General features: G+C 46.8%; 2 protein-coding genes across 3 annotated transcripts in view; both read right to left on the reverse strand.

Moving 5' to 3' along the window:
* tmem259 (transmembrane protein 259) overlaps nucleotides 1-26,586 on the reverse strand; it is an 83,720-nt gene that overhangs the window by 50,117 nt on the left and 7,017 nt on the right. The gene's annotated exons all lie outside the window — the stretch shown is intronic.
* Nucleotides 13,229-21,510, reverse strand: LOC147108269 (uncharacterized). The gene is made up of 2 exons (XM_086004821.1): nucleotides 16,214-21,510; nucleotides 13,229-13,948 (listed from the first exon to the last, which is right to left on the reverse strand). Exons 1-2 carry the CDS (start codon nucleotides 17,501-17,503, stop codon nucleotides 13,865-13,867), a joined length of 1,374 nt encoding a protein of 457 aa, XP_085860947.1. The 5' UTR covers nucleotides 17,504-21,510; the 3' UTR covers nucleotides 13,229-13,864.

Raw genomic sequence — 26,586 nt, forward strand, 5'->3', positions numbered from 1 at the left:
CAGGGGGAGCGGCCAGGGTGAGAGAGAGAGTAATTGTTTTAATAGGGACTAGGGCTTCAAAAGTGGTGGTGAGGGTGTGGTTGAGCGGATCGGTAGCTGCAGAAATGCCGTGGTGAATGGAGGGCCAAAGACTGGACAGTTGGGATTTCATAAGCGCAGTTGTAAGAGTTGGGAGAAAGTTTTTTCCAGGGGCGGGCACAGAAGGAAGTAGGGATCGGGGTGGGGGGGGGGGGGGGGCGGATTTGGGTGGAAAGCGATACTAGGAAGTGGTCAGAGATGGCTTTATCTGCGATTGGCATGATGGGAGTCAACCACATCGAGATCAAATTAAAAGAAAATTCCAGTTATCTTTCTCAACCTAAAAGGTGTTCTCAAACTGAATCTCTTGCTAGAGCTAGACAACACTAAATGAACAAGGATGGCATGCCTCAATTAAGCAGCATCTGTAAACAGTACAGGATGATGGATAAATCACCCCTTTAGGGTTATATCTGCAACCCTGCAGATGGACTGGGTGGAATACAGAGTTAGACAACTACTCTTTCACCTCCACGACAGGTTCAAATCTAGTCCAGGCCAATTGGGAAGAATATCCACTCTCTCTGCCAACTGGAAAGTTCTTACACAAAATGAGTTTCAGCAGTCTCATTCTCAGAAAGGCTGCAGAATGACTACTATGGGAATTGGAAAAAAATGCCTCACTGGTGCAGTAGGGAGTTCTCTTCAGGCTGGGATTGAGACATACTGTTGGCAGCAGAGTAGACAGACTGTTCACAGATGCTGCTTAATTGAGGCTTGCCATCCTAGTTCATTTAGTTATCTAGCTCTGGCAAGAGATTCAGTTTGAGGACACATTTTAGAAAAGGTACCCAGAAAGACACAACCCCAGCTATAAGTGTTTTTAATGCTGGCACTGGACGACTTATTGCACAATCTGCAAGGGAAATTGACTAACAGCCGGTGCGTTTTCACCTATTTGATAGCACTCTGCATTGCTCAAGATACAATCATTGCAAGCGCCATTTCTGCGGAGAGTGCCAGATTGTGCAGCCACCCCTTTGGTAGTTGAAATGGATCCAACAAGAACACCTTCACCTCAATGAGAACAAAATAGTTGTAATCGTCACGCCAGATGAACATTGTAAACCTTCATTGTTGAAACCTTATAGAATGTTCGGAAACTTTCCACCACTGAAGGAGGTACCCACTTTCTCACGTGCATGTTGACATGACATGGAATACATAGTTTTAGACACAAAGGCCTAGAAATTCAGTATCGCCACGTTTGGGGCGCTGCAGCCGGGCATTCGCTAAATTTAGCACGCGGCGCAACTTAGCGACACCTTCGCCAAAATTGAGTTGCATCGCCCCAAGAGGTTGCTGCTGCGCTAAAGCAGGCGATGCACGACTATCATAAGGCGCTAAGCCGGCGAGCCTAGACGCTAACACCGAGGGCGGGCGCAGCGCAGGTGCGGCGAGTTGCTGATTGAAGGCAGACACGCTAGCGCCGGTCAGCTCTTAAAGGGGGAGGGTCGATTTGTTTGGCTACAACGCCCTGCACACTGCAGCCCTGAAGCAAGGCCTGCCCATTGCTGGTTCATCAGTTCTACGCCCAGGACCGTGGGGAAGCCCGCTATTCTTCCAAATCCCATTGCACGCTCTTGCTGCTTGTCCAGGGTCATGGGGAAGGAGATGTACTGACGTTTCCTTCTGAAAAGGGCATTGGTCACCTGGCGGATGCAGCAATGTACCGCGAACTGGAAGATGTTGGCAATGTCCCCAGTAGCGGATTGGAAGGAGCCGGTGGCATAGAAGTTGAGAGTCACCGTCACCTTCACTGCCACCGACAGAGACGTCCTGCTCCTCAGCTGTGGCTACAGATCTCTGCGAAGCAGGTGGCAGATCTGTGACCACCTCCCTTCTGAATCGCAGCCTCCGAACACACTGCTCCTCAGACATGTTCAGATATGAGAACTGCTGGCGGTATACCCTGGGTGGGTAAGGCCTCCTGTGCCGACGCCTGTTGGCCCTTCTCCGTCTGGCCATGACAGGCACTCTCTCACGGCGTCTCTGAGCCCTTTGAATGCAATGCAGTAAGCCAACGTTTCCACCCATTGCAGCCCCCATTATATGTGGTGACTCCAGGCTATGGCACTGAAAGTTAAATCCAAGTGCAAAGCTCTGGCCTGAAGCCAGAAGTACCTGTGCGAGCGCTGAGTCAAAGCAGAAAGCTCTCTCCCTTTGTCTCTCCAAATATCCGTCTCTCACACAGGATTGCCACAAAATGGCTGCCACTTATAATGCAGGAGTCCCCTTTAAATAGTGCCCCCCGCGCCGGCTGGGAACCGTTCCCCTCTACCAGTCGCTGGGGGCGCCAGGGGCACAGAAGGGCGGAGTCACTGAAGTTCCGGTTCAGGGCACACCAAGGGCGTTGCACCATGAAATGAAGTCAGGATCTGTGCGCGCAGCTGAGCGGGCGCTGCGGTTTTGCGCCGCCGCTAAATCTTGAGTGAAGTTCGCGAGAGGCGCAGATCGCGCCGTGCCCTAACCGCTTAGCGCCCCACTTCTCCTCCTCTTAAGGCGCTAGCGGCTGGCGCTAACAACTGAATTTCTAGGCCAAAGTTCCTGTTTTACATAAATGTGCAATGTCTGCTGGACATTAAGGTGCTCTGACCACTGAAATTTTAATTCAAGACTATTGATAGACAAATTCAATATTCATCATTGCTCAAACTGGTTAACTACAGGAGAAAAACCACAATGTCAGAAAAGCTAAAATTCTAAAGAATATTGTAAGAAGCATTTATTGGGATGAAGGAATTGTAAACTTACTGCAGAATCAAGACCCAAACGTGGACATTAACCTATACAAATTAACTGAAAATACTGCCAGCTAGCAGGAGCAACATATGAACAATGAGACGTGCAAGGAATCAACAGCACCAAAGGCCCACATAAATAGTCAACAAATCTGCATCAGGATATGTTCCAGAAAAATAAATAAAGTGGAGCTGGTTCTCCGTATCACACATCAGAACCTGGTTCTCAATAGAAATTCAAAAGCAGCATAAATGGAGACGGAAGCAATTGTTAAGGCAGGTTTTAAAGTGTCATAAAATGTAAATTTGGGTTTCAGAAAAAAAAATGCCCCATTGAAATTGTTTACATGTCAAAGCACAGCCAGCTTAAGGCAAATCAGCAGGCTTGGTGTAGCTTGCCCTCAGGACAATACTTTATTTAAGTAGTCCAACTTCTACTTCCTGCATCATGCTAGGACACCCAAACAGATCAAACCAAGTTAGATCATGAGATCAGTGCCCTAAGCTTTGAACATTGCACAATTACAAAAGGACACTAACCTTAGTCTTTAAAATGCACTGATTTTTGGCAAGGCATCAGAAACAGAGAAATTAGGTCTGTTCAGGGATCCAAAAATGACACTCAGAAAAGTTCATGGACATGTTTCCGATCAAATGCACATTTTTCCACGAGGGTCAGCAAAACACCAATGTGTACTTAACCTGAACCAAAAATGGGTACATTTTACCAGAGCTCCATTCACAAAAAAACTCCCTTGTATATTAACTTTTTTTTCCCCTTCTGAACTACTTAAAAGAGGGAGGGCACTGCAGGAAACAGGCACTTTCCCACAAAAATACCCACTTGTTGTTCTTGGTACCTTAAAAATAAACATTTAACTTTTCAGGTTTTAGGAATGGGTCCTTGGAGTTTCTATTTAAATTTTATAATGTTTATTACGTGAAGCTGTACTTCTTCAAGAGTAAAATGGCGCAAAACGCCAGAGAGCGTGACATAACAGGCACTCTGGTGAAGTTATCGGAGCAAGAGGAAGGCAAGGTGCAGGAGACAGTAGGGTGCCACATTTTGCACAATTCACCTCCTTTGACCCTCAGGCACAGATGCGAGGGGGCATACCTGTTAATTTTTTTATGTATTTCTTGAAATTTATATTTGTGACTGATAGTGTAATTACCCATTTTGTTTCATATGTATAGTCTGTAATCACGTTAATGTTTTTAACTGTTTTTATAAACAACCAATTTAACATCACAACTGTTTAAAAAGTAGAAAATAGCTAGTTTACATCTTGAATGTAAAGTCTTTCTTGCACGAAGAAAACATGGCATCAGTTTCTACATGTACGCCGATGACACCCAGCTCTACCGCAGCACCACTTCTCTCAACCCCTCCGCGGTCTCTAAATTGTTAGACTGCTCGTCCAACTTCCAGTACTGGAGGAACAGCAATTTTCTCCAATTAAATATTGGGAAGACCGAAGCCATTGTCTTCAGTCCCCGTCACAAACTCCGTTCCCTAGCCACCGAGTCCATCCCTCTCCCGAGCATCTGTCTTAGGCTGAACCACACTGTTTGCAACCTTGGTGTCATATTTGACCCTGAAATGAGCTTCCTACCACATATCCGCGACGTAACTAAAACTGTCTATTTCCACCTCCATAACATTGCCCGTCTCCACCCCGCCTCAGCTCACCTGCTGCTGAAACCCTCATCCATGCCTTTGTTACCTCTAGACTTGACTATTCCAATGTATTCCTGGCTGGCCTCCCACATTCTACCCTACGTAAACTTGAGGACATCCAAAGCTCTGCTGACTCTGTGCTAACTCGTACCAAGTCCCGTTCACCCATCACCCCTGTACTCACTGACTTCCATTGGCTCTCAGTCAAACAACTCCTCGATTTAAAAATTCTTATCCTTGTTTTCAAATCCCTCCTTGGCCTCGCCCCTCCCTATCTCTGTAATCTCCTTCAGCCCCACAAACCCCCACCCACTAGATACCTGCGCTCCTCAAATTCTGCCCTCTTGAGCATCCCTGATTATAATCGCTCAACCGTTGGCGGCCGTGCCTTCAGCTGCCAAGGCGCTAAGCTCTGGAATTCCCTCCCTAAACCTCTCCGCCTCATTACCTCTCTTTCTTCCTTTTAAGACGCTCCTTATAAGCTACCTCTTTGACCAAGTTTTTGGTCATCTGCCCCAATTTCTTCTTATGTGGCTCTTTTGTCTTATAACACTCCTGTGCAGTGCCTTGGGACGTTTTACTATGTTAAAGGCACGATATAAATACAAGTTGTTGTTGTTGTGAAAATTAATGTGAGGCTTTCCTGTTGTACATCAAGATTGTGTTGGCAATTGGTGGGCTCTGATGCATTTAAAAAAATTTTTTTTTATTAAATGCTGACAAATCACAGAAAACTTTTTTTTAATCCGGCACAGACGGGACCGACGTGGTGCCGGTTCATCAAAAATTCTGGATAACCGAAAGCTATAGTAAAAGAAAGCAACAAACCCTGTTGCTCAGCTTCAGAACAATGGCCACAAGTTGCAAGCGTCTCTGTAGCTTAGCAACAGCTGCAGCCACACCCTTGCACAGCAACAAATGGAGGAAGGCAAGTAATAAAAGTTACCTGAACCTACTCCTGAATTTTGCCGGTTAACTGAGATTTCCGGTTATTTAGCTGCCGGTAAATCAAAAGTTTCCTGTAGTTCAATTTTAACTCTTCACAAGCAAGTCTCACACTTGCCTCCCCGCGAGACACTATGGGGTCGATTTTCAGTGTGCCGTGGAGTCTGGATTGGAGGCGTGCAGGGGGTTAAATTCCCGAATTCGGGGGTCCCAACACCATCCTGCCCAAAACCTGCCCCCGTGTAAGTTTCAAAAGGAGGCGGGTACACGCCCTGCACTGGGACCCGCTGACCTGAGGCGGGAAGGGATTAGTGCCAATTAACTGCCTGTTAACAGGTAGTTAACAGGTAGTTTTTAGCCTAATCCCTATTTTGAAGGTTGTCGTGTGGGATTCCCGACGGCTCCAAACCACGCCAGGTTAGAGTCGTCGGGTTGAAGGACTTGGAGGGGTTGAGATGTCGGTGTTCAGGTGAGTGATGGGTGCATGAGTGCAAAGGTAAGTGTGTTTGGTGTGTGTAAAGAAGTTTAAATTACCTGTACTTCCCTTTACAGCCTTCCTTCCTCTAGGTTTCAGGAGCTGTTGCTAAGCTAGAGACGCTTGCAACTTGTGCCAATTGTTTTGAAACAGGGTTTGTTACTTTATACGGAGCTCTGAGCTCCGTATCTTTTACTACAGCGTTCGGTTATCCGGAATTGTTGATGGACCGGCAACACGTCGGTCCCGTCCGTGCCGGATACCAGAAAGTTTCCTGTACTCACATAGCATTGACAGTAAATCAATTTTAAGTTTATGATATCCTGTAAGCGCGCCATGGGGCTTTGAGTTTGAGGCATTAAAAATTACAGTAATGGCATTTTGGATGTTTAGAATTTTTTTAAATTTCATTAAGGGCAAATCAGAAATGGTTTCTTTCTTCCGATATATGTTGAAGTACAGTTAAATGAGCACCGACAGCTGCCCAGTACCTCACCAAATTCTTTACGTGAGACTAGACAGTGGATTTTCAGCCATGGAAGGCTTCATAATCAAACCCAATCCTGTCATCACACAGTGTAAAAAGACACACACACACTTTTAAATTTCCAGCAGTTATGTGAATAATGACCAGGAGCAGGAATCCTGACCTATTCTTTCCCTTCCTAGCCCGGGAGTGCTATGCTCAACTGTAGCACAACTGGCGCTACGGCGATCAGCTAACTAAACACAGCCATGCCTTTATATAGGTCATCAGGGCAGTATGTTGTTCTTATTAAACTGGTTTGTAATTAAATTAACTGGGGGGGGGGGGGGGGGGGAAGAGAAAGGAAGAGAAAAATGGTGGGAATAGGAGAGAGTACCACTTCCTCCAGAGTATGAACTATCAACAAGAGGGTACCCTGCTAATCCATCTAGCTTACTTAGTTATTTAGCTCCACATTCAGGCAATTTTTCTCCCGTCTTGGCACTAAGCCTATTTCTGATTTCTTTGTAAAACGATCAAAAATGCCATAACATTTAATTCAAATCTATAATTAGATAGATGGTGGCTATTACACTGGTAGCAATGAATTATTAAGCTTATTTCAGGAGTGGGAATGACTCAAATTTACAAACAGTACATGCATAATTGAATTATGAGATCTTTCTCACGGGCGAAGTACGTATAGCCACACGCCACTATAATAATACATTATACATTTGAAAGCTTAACTGTGGAAATGGATAAAAATCAGATTTTAAAATGCGAGGTCACAGGATCCTCAAACAGTATAACAGTTTTGCGGTGCATTTACAGTAGTGGTATAACGTATGCATGGGACTACAAGTAATACTTTCACAGCTATGTGCCATTCCCCAAAGGCACTGCTCGTGCTGATTCTAGAGAAGTGCGGTTTTATAACTTGGCCAAGCTAAGCCTCGACAGCAACCATCTTTCCCTTGCCCAACAGAGTGACAGGGATACACTAGATGCAAGACTTCTATATACCACATAAAAATACTGCATGTAGTATATGTTTTGTCCATCGCTCTACAAACACTACACTGTTAGAAATGCAAACTTTAAAAAAAAAATAGAAAGCAGGTCACCCAATGCTAGATGGTTCTGACCCTGAACCTGAAACTTACACAAGTATTTTCCACTCTGCACAATTCCCTCACCAAACAAACTGATTAGAGTCATACAGCACAGAAGGCGGCCATTCGGCCCATTGAGTCAGTGCCAGCTCTCTGTAGAGCAATCCAGTCAGTCCCATTCCCCCGCTCTATCCCCGTAGCCCTGCAAGTTTATTTCCCTCAAGTGCCTATCCAGTCTCCCCTGAAAACATTGAGTGTCTCCGCTTCCACCACTTCCGTTGGCAGCAAATTCCAGGTCCTCACCACTCACTGCGTAAAAAAGTTTTTCCTCACGCCCCCCCTGTATCTCTTGCCCAAAACCTTAAATCTGTGTCTCCTAGTCCTTGTACCATCAACTAGTGGGAACAGCCTTTCCCCATCTAGCCTATCCAAACCCGTCATAATCTTGTACACCTCTATCAAATCACCCCTCAACCTCCTTTGCTCTAATGAAAACAAATCCAGCTTCTCCAACTTGTCCTTGTAGCTAAGATTCCCCATCCCCGGAACCATTCTGGTAAATCTCCTCTGCACCCTCTCAAGGGCCTTCACATCCTTCCTAAAGTGTGGTGACCAGAACTGGACGCAATACTCCAGTTGTGGCCTAACCAGCGCTTTATAGAGGTTCAGCATAACTTCTCTACTTTTGTACTCAATACCTCTATTTATGAAGCCCAAGATCCCATATGCTTTGCTAACCACTCTCTCAATATGTCCTGCCACCTTCAGGGACTGATGCACATCAACTCCCAGGACTCTCTGTCCCGGCACTCTTTAAAACTGTGCCATTAAGTGTATATTGCCTCTCCCTGTTCCTTCTGGCAAAATGCATCACCTCACACTTTTCTGTATTAAATTTCATCTGCCACTTGTCTTCCCATTCTGCTAGCCTTTCTATGTCCTGTAGCAGTCGATTGGTATCCTCCTCACCGTTTGCCACACCCCCAGGTTTGGTGTCATCAGCAAATTTAGAAATTCTACTGTATTCCAATATCCAGGTCATTTATATAAAAAAGCAGTGGCCCCAGCACTGACCACTGTCTACCATCCTCCAGTCTGAAAAACAACAATTTACCACAACTCGCTGTTTTCTGTCCTTAAGTCAATTCCTTATCCAAGCTGCCACTGACCCACCTATTCCATGAGCCTCAATTTTGTTAACCAGCCTTCTATGTGGTACTTTGTCAAACGCCTTCCGAAAATCCATGTAGACAACATCCATTGCATTCCCTTCATCAATCTGCCACATCCAGTCATGAATGGTGGTGGACCATTAAACAACTAATGGGAGGAGGGGCTCCATGAATATCCCCATCCTCAATGATGGCGGAGCCCAGCACGCGAGTGCAAAAGACAAGGTTGAAGCGTTTGCAACCATCTTCAGCCAAAAGTGCCGAGTGGATGATCCATGTCGGCCTACTCCCGAGGTCCCCACCATCACAGAAGCCAGTCTTCAGCCAATTCGATTCACTCCACGTGATAACAAGAAACGACTGAGCACACTGAATACAGCAAAGGCTATGGGCCCCGACAACATCCCGGCTATTGTGCTGAAGACTTGTGCTCCAGAACTAGCCGCGCCTCTAGCCAAGCTGTTCCAGTACAGCTACAACACTGGCATCTATCCGGCAATGTGGAAAACTGCCCAAGTATGTCCTGTCCACAAAAAGCAGGACAAATCCAACCCGGCCAATTACTGCCCCATCAGTCTCCTCTCAATCATCAGCAAAGTGATGGAAGGTGTCATTGACAGTGCCGTCAAGTGGCACTTACTCACCAATAACCTGCTCACTGATGCCCACTCAGCTCCCGACCTCATTACAGCCTTGGTCCAAACATGGACAAAGGAGCTGAATTCCAGAGGTGAGGCGAGAGTGACTGCCCTTGACATCAAGGCAGCATTTGATCGAGTGTGGCATCAAGGAGCCCTAGTAAAACTGAAGTCAATGGGATCGGGCGGGGGGGTGGGGGCGAAATGCTCCACTGGCTGGAGTCATACTTGTAATGATCAATAACATGTCATTCTATAGTGGACACTAGGTGAAGCCATAGAGCCGTGTAGAGCTGTATGTATATAAGACTACACTACCCAGCTGTATGTATATTAAGACTACATTACCCATGAGGCACTAGGCTACCCAGAAGGCAGCAGTCAAGATGGATGCCTCTACAGATACTGTACCTAGTCCACATGTGCTCAATAAAGTGTCTAGCAAAAGCTAGCTGTGTTCATGATAAGAATGTCGATTTATTAATGAACATAAGATACCTAGCACAAAGGAAGATGGTTGCGGTGGTTGAAGGTCAATCATCACAGCCCTAGAAAATCGCTGCAGGAGTTCCTCAGGGCAGTGTCCTAGGCCCAACCATCTTCAGCTGCTTCATCAATGACCTTCCTTCCAACATAAGATCAGAAATGGGGATGTTTGCTGATGACTGCACAGTGTTCAGCACCATTCACAACTCCTCAGACAATAAAGCAGTCCATGCCCGCATGCAGCAAGACCTGGACGATGTTCAGGCTTGGGCTGGTAAGTGCCAGGTAACATTCGCACCACAGAAGTGCCAGACAATGGCCATCTCCAACAAGCGAAAGTCTAATCACCTCCCCCTGACATTCAACGGTATTACCATTGCCGAATCCCCCACCATCAACATCCTGGGGGGTCACCATTGACCAGAAACTTAACTGGACCAGCCACATAAATATTGTGGCAACAAGAGCAAGTCAGAGGCTAGTTATTCTTCGGCGAGTGTCTCACCTCCTGACTCCCCAAAACCTTTCCACCATCTACAGGGCACAAGTCAGGACTGTGATGGAATGCTCTCCACTTGCCTGGATGAGTGCAGCTCCAACAACACTCAAGAAGCGCGACACCATCCAGGACAAAACAGCCCACTTGATTCGCACCCCATCCACCACCTTAAACATTCACTCCCATGACGAGGCCTTGGACAACGTGGACCACTTTCCATACCTCGGGAGCCTACTGTCAACAAGGGCAGACGTCGATGATGAAGTCCAAAACCGCCTTCCGTGTCCCAGTGCAGCCTTCGGAAGAGTGTGTTTGAAGACCAGGACTTCAAACCCAGCACCACGCTCATGGTCTACAGAGCAGTAGTGATACCCGCCCTCCTGTATGCTTCAGAGACATGGACCATGTACAGCAGGCACCTCAAAGCACGGGAAAGGTACCACCAATGCTGTCTCAGCAAGATCCCGCAAATCCATTGGCAGGATAGGCACACCAACATCAGCGTTCTTGCTCAGGCCAACATCCCCAGCATCGAAGCTTTGACCATGCTCCATCAGCTCCAATGGACGGGCCACATGCCCGATACGAGACTGCCAAAACAAGCGCTCTACTCGGAGCTCCGACATGGCAAGAGAGCCCCAGGTGGGCAGAGGAAACACTTCAAGGACACCTTCAAAGCCGCCTTGAAAAACTGCAACATCCCCACCGACACCTGGGAATCCCTGGCCCAAGACCGCACAAAGTGGAGAAGCATCTGGGAAGGCTCCGAACACCTCGAGTCTCTTCGCCAGGAGCAAGTGGAAGCCAAGCGCAAACAGCGGAAGGAGCACACGTCAACCCAAGCACTTCACCAACCCGCCCCTTCAACCACCATCTGCCCCACCTGTGACAGAGACTGTAGGTCCCGCATTGGGCTCATCAGCCACCTGAGAACTCCTTTTTAGTGTGGAAGCAAGTCATCCTCGGTTCCGAGGGACTGCCCAAGAAGGACCGTGGCTGCAGTGTGTACCATCTACAAGATGCACTGCAGCAACTTGCCAAGGCTTCTTCGGCAGCACCTCCCAAACCCGCGACCTCTTCCATCTAGAAGGACAAGGGCAGCAGGCGCATGGGAACACCACCACCTCCAAGTTCACCTCCAAGTCACACACCATCCTGACTTAGAAGTATATCGCCGATCCTTCATCATCGCTGGGTCAAAATCCTGGAACTCCCTCCCTAACACTGCGGGAGTACCTTCACCACATGGACTGCAGCCATTCAACAAGCTGTAGAAGCTACATCATTACATAAATTTAAAACAGAAATAGACAGTTTCCTAGAAGTAAAAGGAATTAAGGGTTACGGGGAGCGGGCAGGAATTTGGACATGAGTCTAGGTTCGGATCGGTCATGGCCCTGTGGGTAGCGGAGCGGGCCCAGGGGCCGTGTAGCCTGATCCTGCTCCTATTTCATGTGTCTAATTCTGTTAGATTCAGGAGATAGTTCTGTGATAGTAGATTGGCGGTTAGGATCAGATCAGCCATGATCTTATTGAATGGCGGAGCAGGCTCGAGGGGCCGATTGGCCTACTCCTGCTCCTATTTCTCATGTTCTTAAGGCAGCTCACCACCACCTTCTCAAGGGCAATTAGGGATGGGCAATAAATGCTGGCCTTGCCAACGACGCCCACATCCCATATACGAATTTAAAAAAAAATCCTGTTACTTCATCAAAAAATTCAATTAGATTAGCCAAACATGATTTTACGAATCAGTGTTGGCTCTCCTTAACTAGCTTAAACCTCTCCCAGTGCCCGTTAATTTTTTCCTTGATTATTGTTTCTAAAACTTTACCCACCACTGATGTTAAACTGACCAGCCTGTAGTTACTAGGATTCTCCTTACACCCTTTCTTGAACAATGGGGTCACATTTGCCACTTTCCAATCCTGAGGCACCTCCCCTGCATCTAGGGAAGATCAGAAAATTATGGCAAGCCCTTCCGCTATCACCTTCCCCAATTCCCTTAGCAACCTCTGATGCAAGCCATCTGGACCAGGCGACTTATGCACTCGAAGCATATCCAGTCTTTCTAGTACATCTTTCACCCCTTTCATTGCTTCTACCTTTTCTACTTCTACCGATATTTTGTCAGCATCCACCTCCTTAGTAAACACCGATACAAAGTACTCATTGAGTATTCTAGCCTTGCCCTGCGCCTTTAAGCATATATCTCCTTCTTTGTCCCTAATAGGCCCCACCCCGCCTCTTACTACCTGCTTACTGTTTACATGCCGATAGAAGATTTTTGGATTCCCTTTTATGTTAACCGCCATTCTACTCTCATATTCTCTCTTTGCCAATCTTATTTTCATCTTTACTTCCCCTCTCAACTTATTGTATTTGGTCTGGTTCTCCCTTGAAGAATTCACCTGACATGCATCATACACCCTTTTTTTTGTTTCATCATCTTATCTATCTCCCGCGTCATCCAAGGAGCCCTTGCTGTGGTTCCCTTACACTTAACTCTTGTTGGAATGTACCTAGCCTGTACTTGGAACATCTCCTGCTTAAAGATCACCCATTGTTCTGTTACAGTTTTTCCTGAGTCTTTGGTTCCATTTTACCCTGGCAAGGTCCTTTCGCATCCCATTGAAGTCAGCCCTATTCCAGTTTAGAAGTTCCAATCTCCAAAGAACATACTGGTCAAGGAAATTCTCCTGAACACATTTCAGAAATTCCTTTACCCAAACATTATCCCAATCGATACTTGGGTAATTAAAGTCCAATATCACCGCGCTATAGCTCTTGCATATCTCTGCGATTTCCCTGAAGGTTTGCTCCTCTACCTCCCCCTCACTATTTGGAGGCCTATAGAATACCCCCACTAGCATGATCATACCCTTTTTGCTGCTTGATATACCTATCAATTCATCCAATGAAAAGCGACGAGTTAAGAAAGTAACTATAGGTTTTTATTGGCTAAATAACAGAGCCCACCCTCGTGGGTGATCGGATCCAACAAGGAGGAATACCAGCCAGTCGACCACCTTTATACCTGGGCAGGTAGGTGGAGCCATGGGCGGAGTCAGCAGTGGTCAGCCCAGGTATAACAGTGTGACAAGAGGCGACCTCATATAGTGATACAACAGTGTGAACAGTGATAACCATAGAGTAACAATATAACAGTGATAACTATAGTGTAACGATAGTGAACGATAAAAGTGGTTTACCACATTCACCCCTTGTTTAGATTTGAGTCCGGCGGGGTGAAGTGTACTACCAGTTCTGGTATGTCAGTCTGTCCGGAGGCCTCGTAAGCCTTTCTGATCGTCGCAGCGGCGGTGTTGCATTATCCGGTGTTAATGCTGGTGTCTGCGTGGTCAGCGAAGGCTCGTGGGGTTCCGGCATGCCATCTACCTGGGCTGGAATTGGGGGGGTGGTTGGGGGTGAAGGTGGTGTCTCCGGAGAGCCCGAGGGTGCGAGGTCTCGTAAGGAGACTGTGTCCTCCCGCCCGTCTGGGTATGCCACATAGGCGTACTGGGGGTTGGCGTGCAGGAGGTCCACCCTCTCGACCAGGGGGTCCGTTTTATGGGCCCTCACGTGCTTTCGCAGCAAGACTGGCCCCGGAGAGGTCAGCCAGGTTGGTAGAGTGGTTCCCGTAGTCGACTTCCTGGGGAAAACAAACATTCGTTCATGGGGGGTGGCGTTAATGGCAGTGCAAAGTAGTGACCGGATGGAATGCAGCGCTGCCGGGAGGATTTCCTGCCAGCGGGAGGTTGGGAGGCCTTTAGACTTTAAGGCTAAGAGGACGGCCTTCCATACCGTCGCGTTCTCTCTTTCCACCTGGCCGTTCCCTCGGGGGTTGTAGCTGGTGGTCCTGCTTGCGGCAATACCTCTCGCGAGTAGGAACTGACGGAGTTCCTCGCTCATGAAGGAGGAGCCCCGGTCACTATGTATATAGTTTGGGAACCCGAACAAGGCGAAGAGGTCGTTCAGGCATTTAATGGCCGTGGTACTGGTCATGTCTGGGCAGGGGAAGGCAAAGGGGAAACGGGAGTACTCATCAACAATGTTGAGGAAGTACACATTACGGTCAGAGGACGGGAGGGGCCCCTTAAAGTCGATGCTCAGGCGCTCGAAGGGGCGGGTGGCCTTGATCAGGCTTGCTCTGTCCGGCCTAAAGAAGTGCGGTTTGCACTCGGCACAGGTCTGGCAGTTCCTGGTCATGGTCCTGACCTCCTCGATGGAGTAGGGCAGGTTGCGGGCCTTAATGAAGTGGTAAAGTCTGGTGACCCCGGGGTGGCAGAGGTCGTTGTGGAGGGTCTGAAGTCTATCACTTTGCGCGCTGGCGCATGTAATTCGTGACAGAGCATCAGGGGGTTCGTTCAGCTTACCTGGCCGGTACAGGATATCATAATCATAGGTGGAGAGCTCGATTCTCCACCTCAAGATCTTGTCATTCTTGATTTTGCCCCTCAGCTTGTTATTAAACATAAAAGCAACCGAACGCTGGTCGGTGAGGAGGGTAAATCGTTTGCCTGCCAGGTAATGCCTCCAGCGTCGTACCGCCTCCACAATCGCCTGGGTCTCCTTCTCGACCGACGAGTATCGGACCTCAGGGCCCTGTAGGGTCCTTGAGAAGAAGGCCACTGGTCTCCCCTCCTGGTTAAGGGTAGCGGCTAGGGCGAAGTCGGATGCATCGCTCTCCACTTGGAAGGGGATGGACTCATCCACTGCGTGCATTGTGGCCTTGGCAATGTCTCCCTTAATGAGAAGGCTGCGCACGCTTCCTCCGTAAGGGGGAAGGATGTGGACTTCATGAGGGGTCTGGCTTTGTCTGCATAATTGGGCACCCATTGGGCATAGTAGGCGAAGAGCCCCAGGGTTCTCTTCAGAGCCTTTGGACAGTGGGGGAGGGGTAGCTCCATGAGGGGACGCATTCTTTCGGGGTCGGGGCCGATGACTCCGTTCTCTACTACACAGCCGAGGATGGCAAGGCGCGAGGTGTTAAACACACATTTCTCCTTATTGTAGGTGAGGTTCAGCCGTTGGGCCGTACGGAGGAATCTCTCCAGATTAACGTCATGGTCCTGCCGGTCGCGGCCGCAGATGGTGACGTTATCTAGGTAGGGGAACGTGGCGTGCAGCCCCTTCTGGTCAACCATCCGGTCCATCTCTCTTTGGAAGACCGAAACCCCGTTGGTGACGCCGAAGGGAACCCTAAGGAAGTGGTAGAGGCGGCCATTCGCCTCGAAGGCGGTATACTGGCGGTCCTCAGGGCGGATAGGGAGTTGGTGGTAGGCCGACTTAAGGTCGATGGGAGAGAATACTCGGTATTGTGTGATCTGATTGACCATATCAGATATGCGGGGAAGGGGTATGCGTCCAGCTGGGTGTACCTGTGTATGGTCTGGCTGTAGTCGATGACCAGGCGGTTTTTATTGCCGGTCTTAACGACCACGACCTGGGCACGCCAGGGGCTGGTGCTCCCTTCAATGATGCCCTCCTTCAGGAGACGCTGCACCTCAGAGCTAATGAAAGCTCTGTCCCCGGCGCTGTACCGCCTGCTCTTGGTAGCGACGGGTTTGCAGTCGGGGGTGAGGTTAGCGAACAGGGAAGGTGGCGGGACCTTGAGGGTGGATAGGCCGCAGGTGTTACGCGGTGGACGGTTTAAAATCTGCTGGTTGTCGACTGTGAGTGGGGGGAGGGGTCCGCCGTATGCTAGCGTGACGCTTTGGAGGTGGGATTGGAAGTCTAGCCCTAGTAGGACGGCAGCGCATAGCTGGGGCAGGACGAGGAGTTTAAAATTTTTATACTCCGTACCCTTAACCGGCAGGGTCACAACACAGTAGCCGCTGATGTCTGTGGCGTGTGACCTCGATGCCATCGAGATCCAGTTGCGCGTTGGCTGGACAGGGAGGGAGTAGTGGCTCACCGTGTCTGGGTGGATGAAACTCTCCGTGCTTCCGCTGTCGAACAGGCAGGTCGTGGCGTGGCCGTTTACTTTGATGTCCATCCTGGACTTGGACAGGTGATGCGGGCGGGCTTGGTCCAGTGTGACGGAGGCTAGTGTATAGCTGAGCGAGTTGCTGTAGTCTGCGGGTGAGGCGGTAGTCGGGTCTAGAGGCACGGTGGCGGTCGAGCGTGGTGGGTAAAATGGCGTCTCCCACGAGGTTGGACAAAATGGCGGAGAAGATGGCTGCCCCCGTAACTCACATGAGGCACTGCTGGTGTCGGTTGCCTGGATCAAAGATGGCCACCCCCATGACTCACATGTGGGGATGCTGGCCTCTGTTGCCTTGATGGAAGATGGCCGCCCCCACAGCTCGCATGAGGCACTGCTGGCCTCTGTTGATCCCCCTCTGCAGGCCTTTGCGAAGTGGCCTTTCTTCAAGCAGGTCGAGCAGGTCGCGTTTTTGGCAGGGCAGCGCGACCTCGGGTGTTTCGCCTGGCCGCAGAAGAAGCAGCCGGCGGCCCGATCGCGGGGGTCCGATGTCGGAGCCGGTACCGGGGGTGGCGGTCTCGATCGGGTCCGGGACGCCGACGCTGAGGTAGGTCCCAGGGGGGTTGCTGCGGGGGGTATTGCAGTCGGGGTCGGTCCCATGTCCCAGGGTCGCGAGTTACAGTACCTTGAGTATGCCTCGAGGTCCCGATGGGCCACTTCTAGAGAGCGAGCGAGGGCTGCAGCTTTGTCCAGGTCGAGGTCCTTTGCTTCCAGTAGTCTTTGCCGTGAGTAGTCGGACCGCAGGCCTTTCACGAAGGCATCGCGGACATTGTCTTCAGTATTTTCTGCCGCCGTTACCGCTTTAAAGTTACAGTCTCTGCCGAGTGCTTGTAGCACCCGTAAAAATTCATCCACGGGCTCTCCTGGCTGTTGCGGGCGGGATCTTAGGAGGTGTCTGGCATACATGGAATTTACCGGGCTCTGGTACTGTCTTTTCAGCCGGTTGATGGCGTCCTCGTATGTTTTAAAGTCCCGGATGAGTGCGAATACTTTAGGGCTCACTTGGGCGGTCAGAACTCTTAGCTTGGATCTCTGAGGCACGCCGGATTCTCCCAGGTAGGACTCGAAACAGCTCAGCCAGTGTTCGAAGTCGAGGGCTGAGTTTGCAGCCAGTGGGTTTAGATCCAGGTACGGTGGTCTGAGGGCTCGCAGCCAAGCTGGCTGCTGTGGCTGTTGTAGCTCGGCGTCTGGCTGGTCGTTTTGCTGCTCAGGGAACGGCATTTTAAAATTTAGCCAATAAAATTGATATACCTATCAATTCATCCAATGAAAAGCGACGAGTTAAGAAAGTAACTATAGGTTTTTATTGGCTAAATAACAGAGCCCACCCTCGTGGGTGATCGGATCCAACAAGGAGGAATACCAGCCAGTCGACCACCTTTATACCTGGGCAGGTAGGTGGAGCCATGGGCGGAGTCAGCAGTGGTCAGCCCAGGTATAACAGTGTGACAAGAGGCGACCTCATATAGTGATACAACAGTGTGAACAGTGATAACCATAGAGTAACGATAGTGAACGATAAAAGTGGTTTACCACACTGCTCAACTCTAATCAAATGGATTCTGTCCTTGTCCCCTCAAGAACATCCTCCCTTTCCAACACTACAATGTCTTCCTTAATCAGCACTGCCACCCCACCTCCCTTTTTTCCTTCCCCATCTTTTCTGAACATTTATTTTTATTGCAGTTGTCTAAATAGTTTCATTATTTCAAGATTGCATTAGGGTTTATGGGGATTCCGAACGTAAATGGAATATTCCTTTCTCATTATCTGTCCCACGTGATCCCAGGGAAGCTTCCCAACCACCTGCGTCTCTGGGATCCGTGGGCCTTTATGCAGGCGTATGCCTGGAGGCCCGAGACCCGAACTCTCCGTAGCTGTGGAGCCAGGAGGCAAGTTCCGAAATATTTTGCGGGTCAGAGGCATACTGTGGAGGTACGCCTCCGTCCGCAAATTCAGGGCCATGAGATGGCAGGTATATTAATATAATAATCAAAAAAGGAGGGGAAATACATATAAAACAAACCCAGAGAGGAATCAAGAGTAGAATCGTGCAACAGGTCATCGCAGTAAAGTGAAAGTCACTGACTGCTCTACACTCAGCACTATAGGTCTACTTATATAGATTATTTTAAAACTACAACTTGCTCCAAACATAAATATCAACTGCACAGGTAATTCAGTACTGTGTGAGCTGTTTTCATAAGGTTGAGAGATCAAATCACCTCTTGCTTTTGCCCAGTACAGGTAAAGATATTTAAAAATTAGTCATTTATACACTTTAAAAGAGACTAAAATATATACATTAAGAAGAAACAATGGGGAAAGGGGGGAGAAAGAAAGAGAAAAAGTGAGAGAAAGAGATGAAGAAAGCGAGAAAAGCTAACTACAAAATTAAGCAGGAGACATTAACGGCTCTGAAAGAAACAGACACTATATAACACATTTACTGAACACACAAGGGAACAAACTCCAAGGTCAAGCATGGCTTGTTACAGAGTAAACAGCAGCTGAACTGAAGCTGTAGTGCGGTCTCTCTCTCAGCTCTGGTCAGTACATGGGGAAAAACATAGAAGAGAGGAGTAGGCCATTCGGCCCCTCGAGCCTGTTCCGCCATTTAATATGAGATCATGGCTGATCATCCAAATTCAGTACCCTGTCCCTGCTTTCTCCTCATATCACTTGATCCATTTAGCCTTAAGAAATATATCTAACTCCTTCTTGAATATATTTAATAAGTTGGCCTCAACTGCCTTCTGTGGTAGAGAATTCCACAGGTTCACCACTCTCTGGGTGAAGAAATTCCTCATCTCATTCCTAAATGGCTTACCCCTTATCCTTAGACTGTGACCCCTGGTTCTGGACTCCCCTGCCATCTGGAACATCCTTCCTGCATCTAGTCCAGTTAGAATTTTATAAGTTTCAATGAGATCCCCTCTCATTCTTCTGAACTCTAGTGAACATAAGCCTAATCAACTCAATTTCTCTTCATACGTCATTCCTGCCATCCCAGGTATCAGTCTGGTGAATCTTCGCTGCACTCTCTCCATGGCAAGAACATCCTTCCTCAGATAAGGAGACCAAAACTGCACACAATACTCAAGGTGTGGTCTCACCAAGGCCCTGTACAACTGCAGCAAGACATCCTTGCTCCTGTACTCGAATCCTCTCACTATGAAGGCCAACATACCATTTGCCTTCTTAACCGCCTGAAGTCCAGTGTGGGTGCAGGAAAGTCAAGACTATAGTGCAGAGGCATTGCCACAGATAGAGCAGGGAAGTGGAAACCAGAATCAGAGATCCCAGAGCAAACCACCCCCACCCCGATAATGAAGAAAATGGTCAGAGACTTTGATTAAAAAAAAAGGTATGCCCTTGTAAAGAACTTCTACTTTGAGGGAATAGCAGGCACGCAATTTTCACACCATCAATGACTCATAAAAATAATTCCCATCACCTCCCAAGTTCTGATGGTATTGTAAATGCATTCTTTTGGGGCTTTAGATCTGTAAAGCACTGAGAGCGAGTCAGCAGAGAGTGCGGTGAGTTTGGGTAAGTGTGAGTTAGGGTAAGTGGGGTGTTAGGTGCTCTTTTCAAACTTTAACTCTGTGGGTTGTAGTTAATAAGGCCTTTCTGGTCCAGAGTGACGGTTGGTAAACCATTTAACTGGTGTAATTAGAGGGATTGATTTAATTTAAATCCAATTAATTAAAGGGGATACTAGCATCTAAAATCGGGCAGAGGGTGTCCATAACTAACAATAAAAAATTTAATTAATTGCATAGAATGGAGCAGGTGATATGTTACTGTTGCGAGATGTGGGAGCCGGTGGACCCCATTGAGGCTCACGGTGATTACGTCTGTGACAAGTGTCTGCTGCTACAGGAACTCCAGCTCCGTGTTGATGAGCTGGAGTCTGAGCTTCAGACACTGTGACACATCAGGGAGGGGGAGAAGTACCTGGACTCTGTGTTTCAGGAGGTGGTCACACCTATGAAGTTAATTAATTCAGATGTAGCCCATGGTCAGGGACAGGACAGTGTGACTACGAGTGAGGCAGGTACGGGGATCCAGGAGGTAGTGTTGGAGGAGCCGCAGCCCTTGCTCTTGTCCAACAGGTTCGAGGTTCTTACTCCCTGTGGGGACAGGAGCAGGGACTGCAGGGAGGATGAGCAACCTGGCCACAGCACCGTGGAACGGGGGGCCATTCAAGAGGGGGGAGTAAATAGAAATGTTGTAGTGGTAGGGGATAGTATTATTAGGGGGATAAATAGAGTTCTCTGCAGCCGAGAGCGAGAGTCCCGAAGGCTGTGTTGCCTACCCGGTGCCAGGGTTAAGGACATCTCCTCTGGGCTGGAAAGAAATTTGCAGTGGGAGGGGGTGGATCCAGTTGTCGTGGTCCATGTTGGTACAAACGACGTAGATAGGACTAGGAAGCCGGTTCTGTTAAAGGAGTATGAGCAGCTAGGGGTCAAATTAAAAAACAGAACCTCAAGGGTAATAATCCCTGAGCCACGAGCGAATTTGGCTAGGACAAATAAAATTAGAGAGTTAAATGCGTGGCTCAAAGACTGGTGTGGGAGAAATGGGTTTTGCTTCCTGGGACACTGGCACCAGTACTGGGGCAGGAGGGAGCTGTTCCGTTGGGACGGGCTTCACTTGGCCAGTGCTGGGACTAGAGTCCTGGCGGATCATATAACTAGGGCTGTAGAGAGGGCTTTAAACTAACTAATGGGGGGGAGGTTCCTAGAGAGCAAATAATAAAAATGACAACAGAGAAGGTCATAGACTTAGGTAGCAGTGGGGAAATTAAAAACCAGAGCGTGTCAGGAAGGGGCAGAAGGCACAGAGTAAAAGGTAAAGTAATAAAAAGGGCAAAAGCAGGAACTAAGTGTCACAAAACATCTTTGAAAGTTCTCTATCTGAATGCACGTAGCATTCGTAACAAAATAGACGAGTTAATGGCACAAATAACTACATATGGGTATGATCTTGTGGCCATTACAGAAACATGGCTGCAGGGTGACAATGCCTGGGAATTAAACATACCAGGTTATTTAACGATCAGGAAGGACAGGCAGGAAGGGAGGTGGGGTGGCTATGTTAATAAAGGAAGGAATCACTGTAATACAGAGAAATGATATTGGGTCAAAAGATCAGGATAATGAAACAGTTTGGGTGGAGATAAGGAATAATAAGGGGAAAAAAACACTAGTGGGCGTAGTCTATAGGCCTCCGAACAGTTGCAACTCTGTTGGACGGAGTATCAATCAGGAAATAGTTGAGGCTTGTAATAAGGGAACATCTATAATTATGGGGGATTTTAACTATCATATTAATTGGACAAATCAAATTGGGCAGGGCTGCCTTGAGGATGAGTTCATTGAGTGTATTAGGGATGGGTTTCTTGAGCAGTATGTAACTGAACCGACCAGGGGGCAAGCAACCTTAGATCTGGTCCTGTGTAACGAGACAGGATTAATTAAAAATGTCCTAGTAAAGGATCCCCTTGGAATGAGTGACCATAACATGGTTGAATTCCATATTCAATTAGAGGGTGAGAAGGTTGGATCTCAAACAAGCGTGCTAAGCTTGAATAAAGGAGACTATGAAGGTATGAGAGCGGAATTGAGTGGAGTGGATTGGGAAAATAGATTAAAGGGTAAGACGATACATGATCAGTGGTGTACATTTAAGGAGTTATTTTACAACTTCCAAAAAAAAAATATTCCACTGAGAAGAAAAGGGTGTAAAAGAAAAGACAGCCATCCGTGGCTAAGTAAAGAAATTAAGGATAGTATTTGACTAAAAACAAGGGCATATAAGGTAGCCAAATCTAGTGGGAGGATAGAGGATTGGGAAAACTTTAAAAGACAGCAAAAAATAACAAAAAGATTGATTAAGAAAGGGAAGGTAGATTATGAAAGTAAATTAGCAAAAAATATAAAAACAGATAGTAAGAGTTTTTATAGTTATATAAAAAGAAAAAGGGTGGCTAAAGTAAATGTTGGTCCCTTAGAGGATGAGACCAGGAAATTAATGGTGGGAAATATGGAGATGGCAAAAACACTGAATGAATATTTTGTATCAGTCTTTACAGTAGAGAACACTAAGAATATCCCAACACTGGACAAACAGGGGGCTATAGGGGGGGGGGGGGGGGGGGGAGGTGCTAAACACGATCAAAATCACTAAGGAAGTGGTACTCGGTAAAATAATGGGACTCAAGGCGGATAAATCACCTGGACCTGATGGCTTACATCCTAGGGTCTTGAGGGAAGTGGCGGTAGGGATTGTGGATGCATTAGTAATAATTTTCCAAAACTCCCTGGACTCAGCAAAGGTCCCGGCAGACTGAAAAACTGCTAATGTAACGCCCTTATTTAAAAAGGGCAGTAGACAGAAGGCTGGAAACTATAGACCGGTTAGCCTAACATCTGTGGTAGGTAAAATTTTGGAGTCCATTATTAAGGAGACAGTAACAGGACATTTGGATAATCATAATTTAATAGGACAAAGTCAGCATGGTTTTATGAAGGGGAAGTCATGTTTGACAAATTTGCTGGAGTTCTTTAAGTAACATATAGGGTGGATAAAGGGGAACCAGTGGATGTAGTGTATTTAGACTTCCAAAAGGCATTTGACAAGGTGCCACACAAAAGATTATTGCTTAAGATAAAAAATCACAGGATTGGGGGTAATATTCTGGCATGGATAGAGGATTGGCTATCTAACAGAAGGCAGAGTTGGGATAAATGGTTCATTCTCGGACTGGCAATCAGTAACTAGTGGTGTTCCGCAGGGGTCAGTGCTGAGTCCCCAACTCTTTACAATCTATATTAACGATTTGGAGGAGGGGACCGAGTGTAACATATCAAAGTTTGCAGAGGATACCAAGATGGGAGGGAAAGTAGTGAGTGAGGAGGACATAAAAAACCTGCAAGGGGACATAGACAGGCTAAGTAAGTGGGCAGAGATTTGGCAGATGGAATACAATACTGGAAAGTGTGAGGTTATGCACTTTGGCAGGAAAAATCGTAGAGCAAGTTATTATCTTAATGGCAAGAAACTGGAAAGTACTGAAGTACAAAGGGATCTGGGGGTCCTGGTGCACGAAACTCAAAAGGTTAGTATGCAGGTGCAGCAAGTGATCAAGAAGGCCAATGGAATGTTGGCTTTCATTGCTAGGGGGATAGAATATAAAAATAGGGAGGTATTGCTTCAGTTGTACAAGGTATTGGTGAGACCGCACCTGGAATACTGCATACAGTTTTGGTGTCCATACTTAAGAAAAGACATACTTGCTCTCGAGTCAGTACAAAGAAGGTTCACTCGGTTAATCCCGGGGATGAGGGGATGGACATATGAGGAGAGGTTGAGTAGATTGGGACTCTACTCATTGGAGTTCAGAAGAATGAGAGGCGATCTTATTGAAACATAAGATTGTGAAGGGGTTGGATCGGGTGGATGTTCCCGATGATGGGTGAAACTAGAACTAGGGGGCATAGTCTTAGAATAAGGGGCTGCTCTTTCAAAACTGAGATGAGGAGGAACTACTTCACTCAGAGGGTGGTAGGTCCATGGAATATGCTGCCCCAAAAAGCTGTAGAAGCTACATTACATAAATTTAAAACAGAAATAGACAGTTTCCTAGAAGGGAATTAAGGGTTACGGGGAGCGGGCAGGAATTTGGACATGAGTCTAGGTTCGGATCGGACATGGCCCTGTGGGTAGCGGAGCGGGCCCAGAGGCCGTGTAGCCTGATCCTGCTCCTATTTCGTGTGTCTAATTCTGTTAGATTCAGGAGATGGTTCTGTGATAGTAGATTGGCGGTTAGGATCAGATCAGCCATGATCTTATTGAATGGCGGAGCAGGCTCGAGGGGCCGATTGGCCTACTCCTGCTCCTATTTCTTATGTATCAGATTAGAAACTTTCTGCTCTAGATTACCAGTTACACGCATCTGTGTGCCGTCATGATGCAGTTTTGCATAATCACACGAGAATATAGTTCTGTCCTGTATGGTTTTTTAATAAATTATAAATCTGTATCTTTAGTAACACCTATAAAAACCATGGAGAGGTTTTAAGTCTTGTAACATACACGATCATGCCAATGTCATTGATACAGTTCAGGCATGCTCCCAACACTGCTGCTCACAGCAAAAATGCAGTTTCCATAAGTGGAGACACTTAGTAAACCGCAGTCAACATGAAGATCATGCCTAACAAATCACGGACTTCTTTGAGAAAGCGACAACGCAAATAGATTGTGGGAAACTCTGACACGATGTACCCAGATTTCCAAAAAGCATTTGTAAGAGTTTCACACAAAAGTCAAGTAGTTAAGCTCAAAACTGTAGGGATTCAGGGTAAATCTGGGGAATGGATAAGGAACTGGGCAAAAGGTAGAAAACAGCAGTTGCTTGTTGGAAAGGATAATTTGTGTGCGCAGGTGGGGGAGAAAGAGTTCTGAGTGGGGTGCCCCCTAGGACTAATAATTAGGACCAATACTATTTCTAAAGTACATCAATCACTTGGATTCAGAAACTCAATGCAAGTTAGTCAAACTTGTAGATATCAAACTAGAAACAAAAAGGCAAATTAGAAATGACAGAATGAGGTGGACAAAATATCTATGTGTGCAGAACAAGGGCAGATGAAATTTAGTGTTGACAAGTGTAACCTATAGTCCATATGACGGAAAAATGTGCACCTCAGTATTCCACGAATGGTGTTGAAATAGCTAAGGAAGAAATCGAAAGAGACCTACCAAACAACACATGCCGAACCAGAGCTGCAATCAACAATAGTCAAAAGAATAGAGCATGAATCGAAGGAAGTGATCAAAGTGTACCATTCTCTGGTCAGACCATTCCTTGAGTACTGTGTCTAGTGCTGGCTCCCAAGAAACAAAGATGTTCAGATACTGAAGGCAGTGCAAAGAAGAGCAATAACTACTGCCAAAGGAATTTTCAGCCTAGAAACAATATTTTGCATGCATATAGCACCTTTAACATAGAACAGCGCCCCATCGTCATTCAGAGGTGTAACAAAAAAAGACACTGATGACCAACAGCTTGGTCAAAGAGGTAGGATCTAAGGAAGGTCTTAAAGGAGAAGGAAGTGGTAATGCAGAGGAAATTCCAGAGCTTGAGGCCTGGGTGGCTGAAGGCACCCGAGAGGTGATCTTATAAAGGTACATAAGTTAGTTAACCGAATGGAAAAGGTAAATCTGGAATATTACTTTAAATAAAAATTGCAAGACTTGGACAAGGGATACAGGTTCAAACTAGTAAAAGACCAATATCAGGAAGTTCTTCTGCACAAAAAGTGGTCAAAATGTGAAATGGACTTCTGAGACAAAGCAGGAAAGGTTAAAACCGTGGTATAATTTAAGGAACAATTGGATGCTGAAATGGGGGCATCCATAATGATCTTATGAATCTAAGAGGTTTCCAAAATTGACAGAATAAATACTGACTGCTTCCATTGGTTGGCAAATTGATAAGTGAGACATGAGGATTATAATTAGATGAAGGAAGAAATTAGAAGACATTTTTCAGAGCATTATTAGAACATGGATTGCTTACCATAAGTGGTTGTTGCAGTAGAGATTATAACATTATTGAAAAGGGAATTTGTTAAGTAATTGAAAAGGAAGAATATCATGGGTATGGGGAAAAGGCCGAGAATTAGAATAGATCATTCCAATTCAAGAGTGAGCACAACCTGGGCATGATGGGCCAAATGACCCCTTTCTCTGCTTTAACTTCTGTGGAAACAGCCTCTGGAGGTTAAATTGTACAGATATAATGCAAATGACTATGAAGTTCAGATCTCATGGGAAGTCATTTATGCCACAGCCTGCTCTTTGAAAAATGAACAGCAACCTACTCCTATCCCCATGTTCCTATTAACCTAAAAGTTCAACAAGTTCTTGTAAGGCAAGACATTGTGAGGAAAAAAAAGTCTTGCATTTATATAGTGCCTTTCATGACCTCAGAACATGGTGACCTTCCTACCAAAAATTCCCCTAAAGTTTCAGCTAAAAAGACTGAATTTGTCTATTCCCCAGTCTGCTTATCTGCATGTGTTAACATTTCAAAAGGGACTGACTTGTCCTTAACAATGTTTGACTTAAATTCTGAACACAGGCAATGACACCAACAAATGAAATCCTCGATCAGGACAGATGCTTTTAATTGAATATCTGATAGATTGAGTTTGCTTCACAAACTGGTCCCCCAGCTACAGAAATAACGAGCTGCCCTCAGAGATAGAGATGGCAGTTCCAATTGTCAT

The sequence above is a fragment of the Somniosus microcephalus genome, chromosome 13, assembly GCF_052327205.1.
Source record: "Somniosus microcephalus isolate GS21.2 chromosome 13, FLI_Smic_1.0, whole genome shotgun sequence".
Classification (NCBI taxonomy): Eukaryota; Metazoa; Chordata; class Chondrichthyes; order Squaliformes; family Somniosidae; genus Somniosus; species Somniosus microcephalus.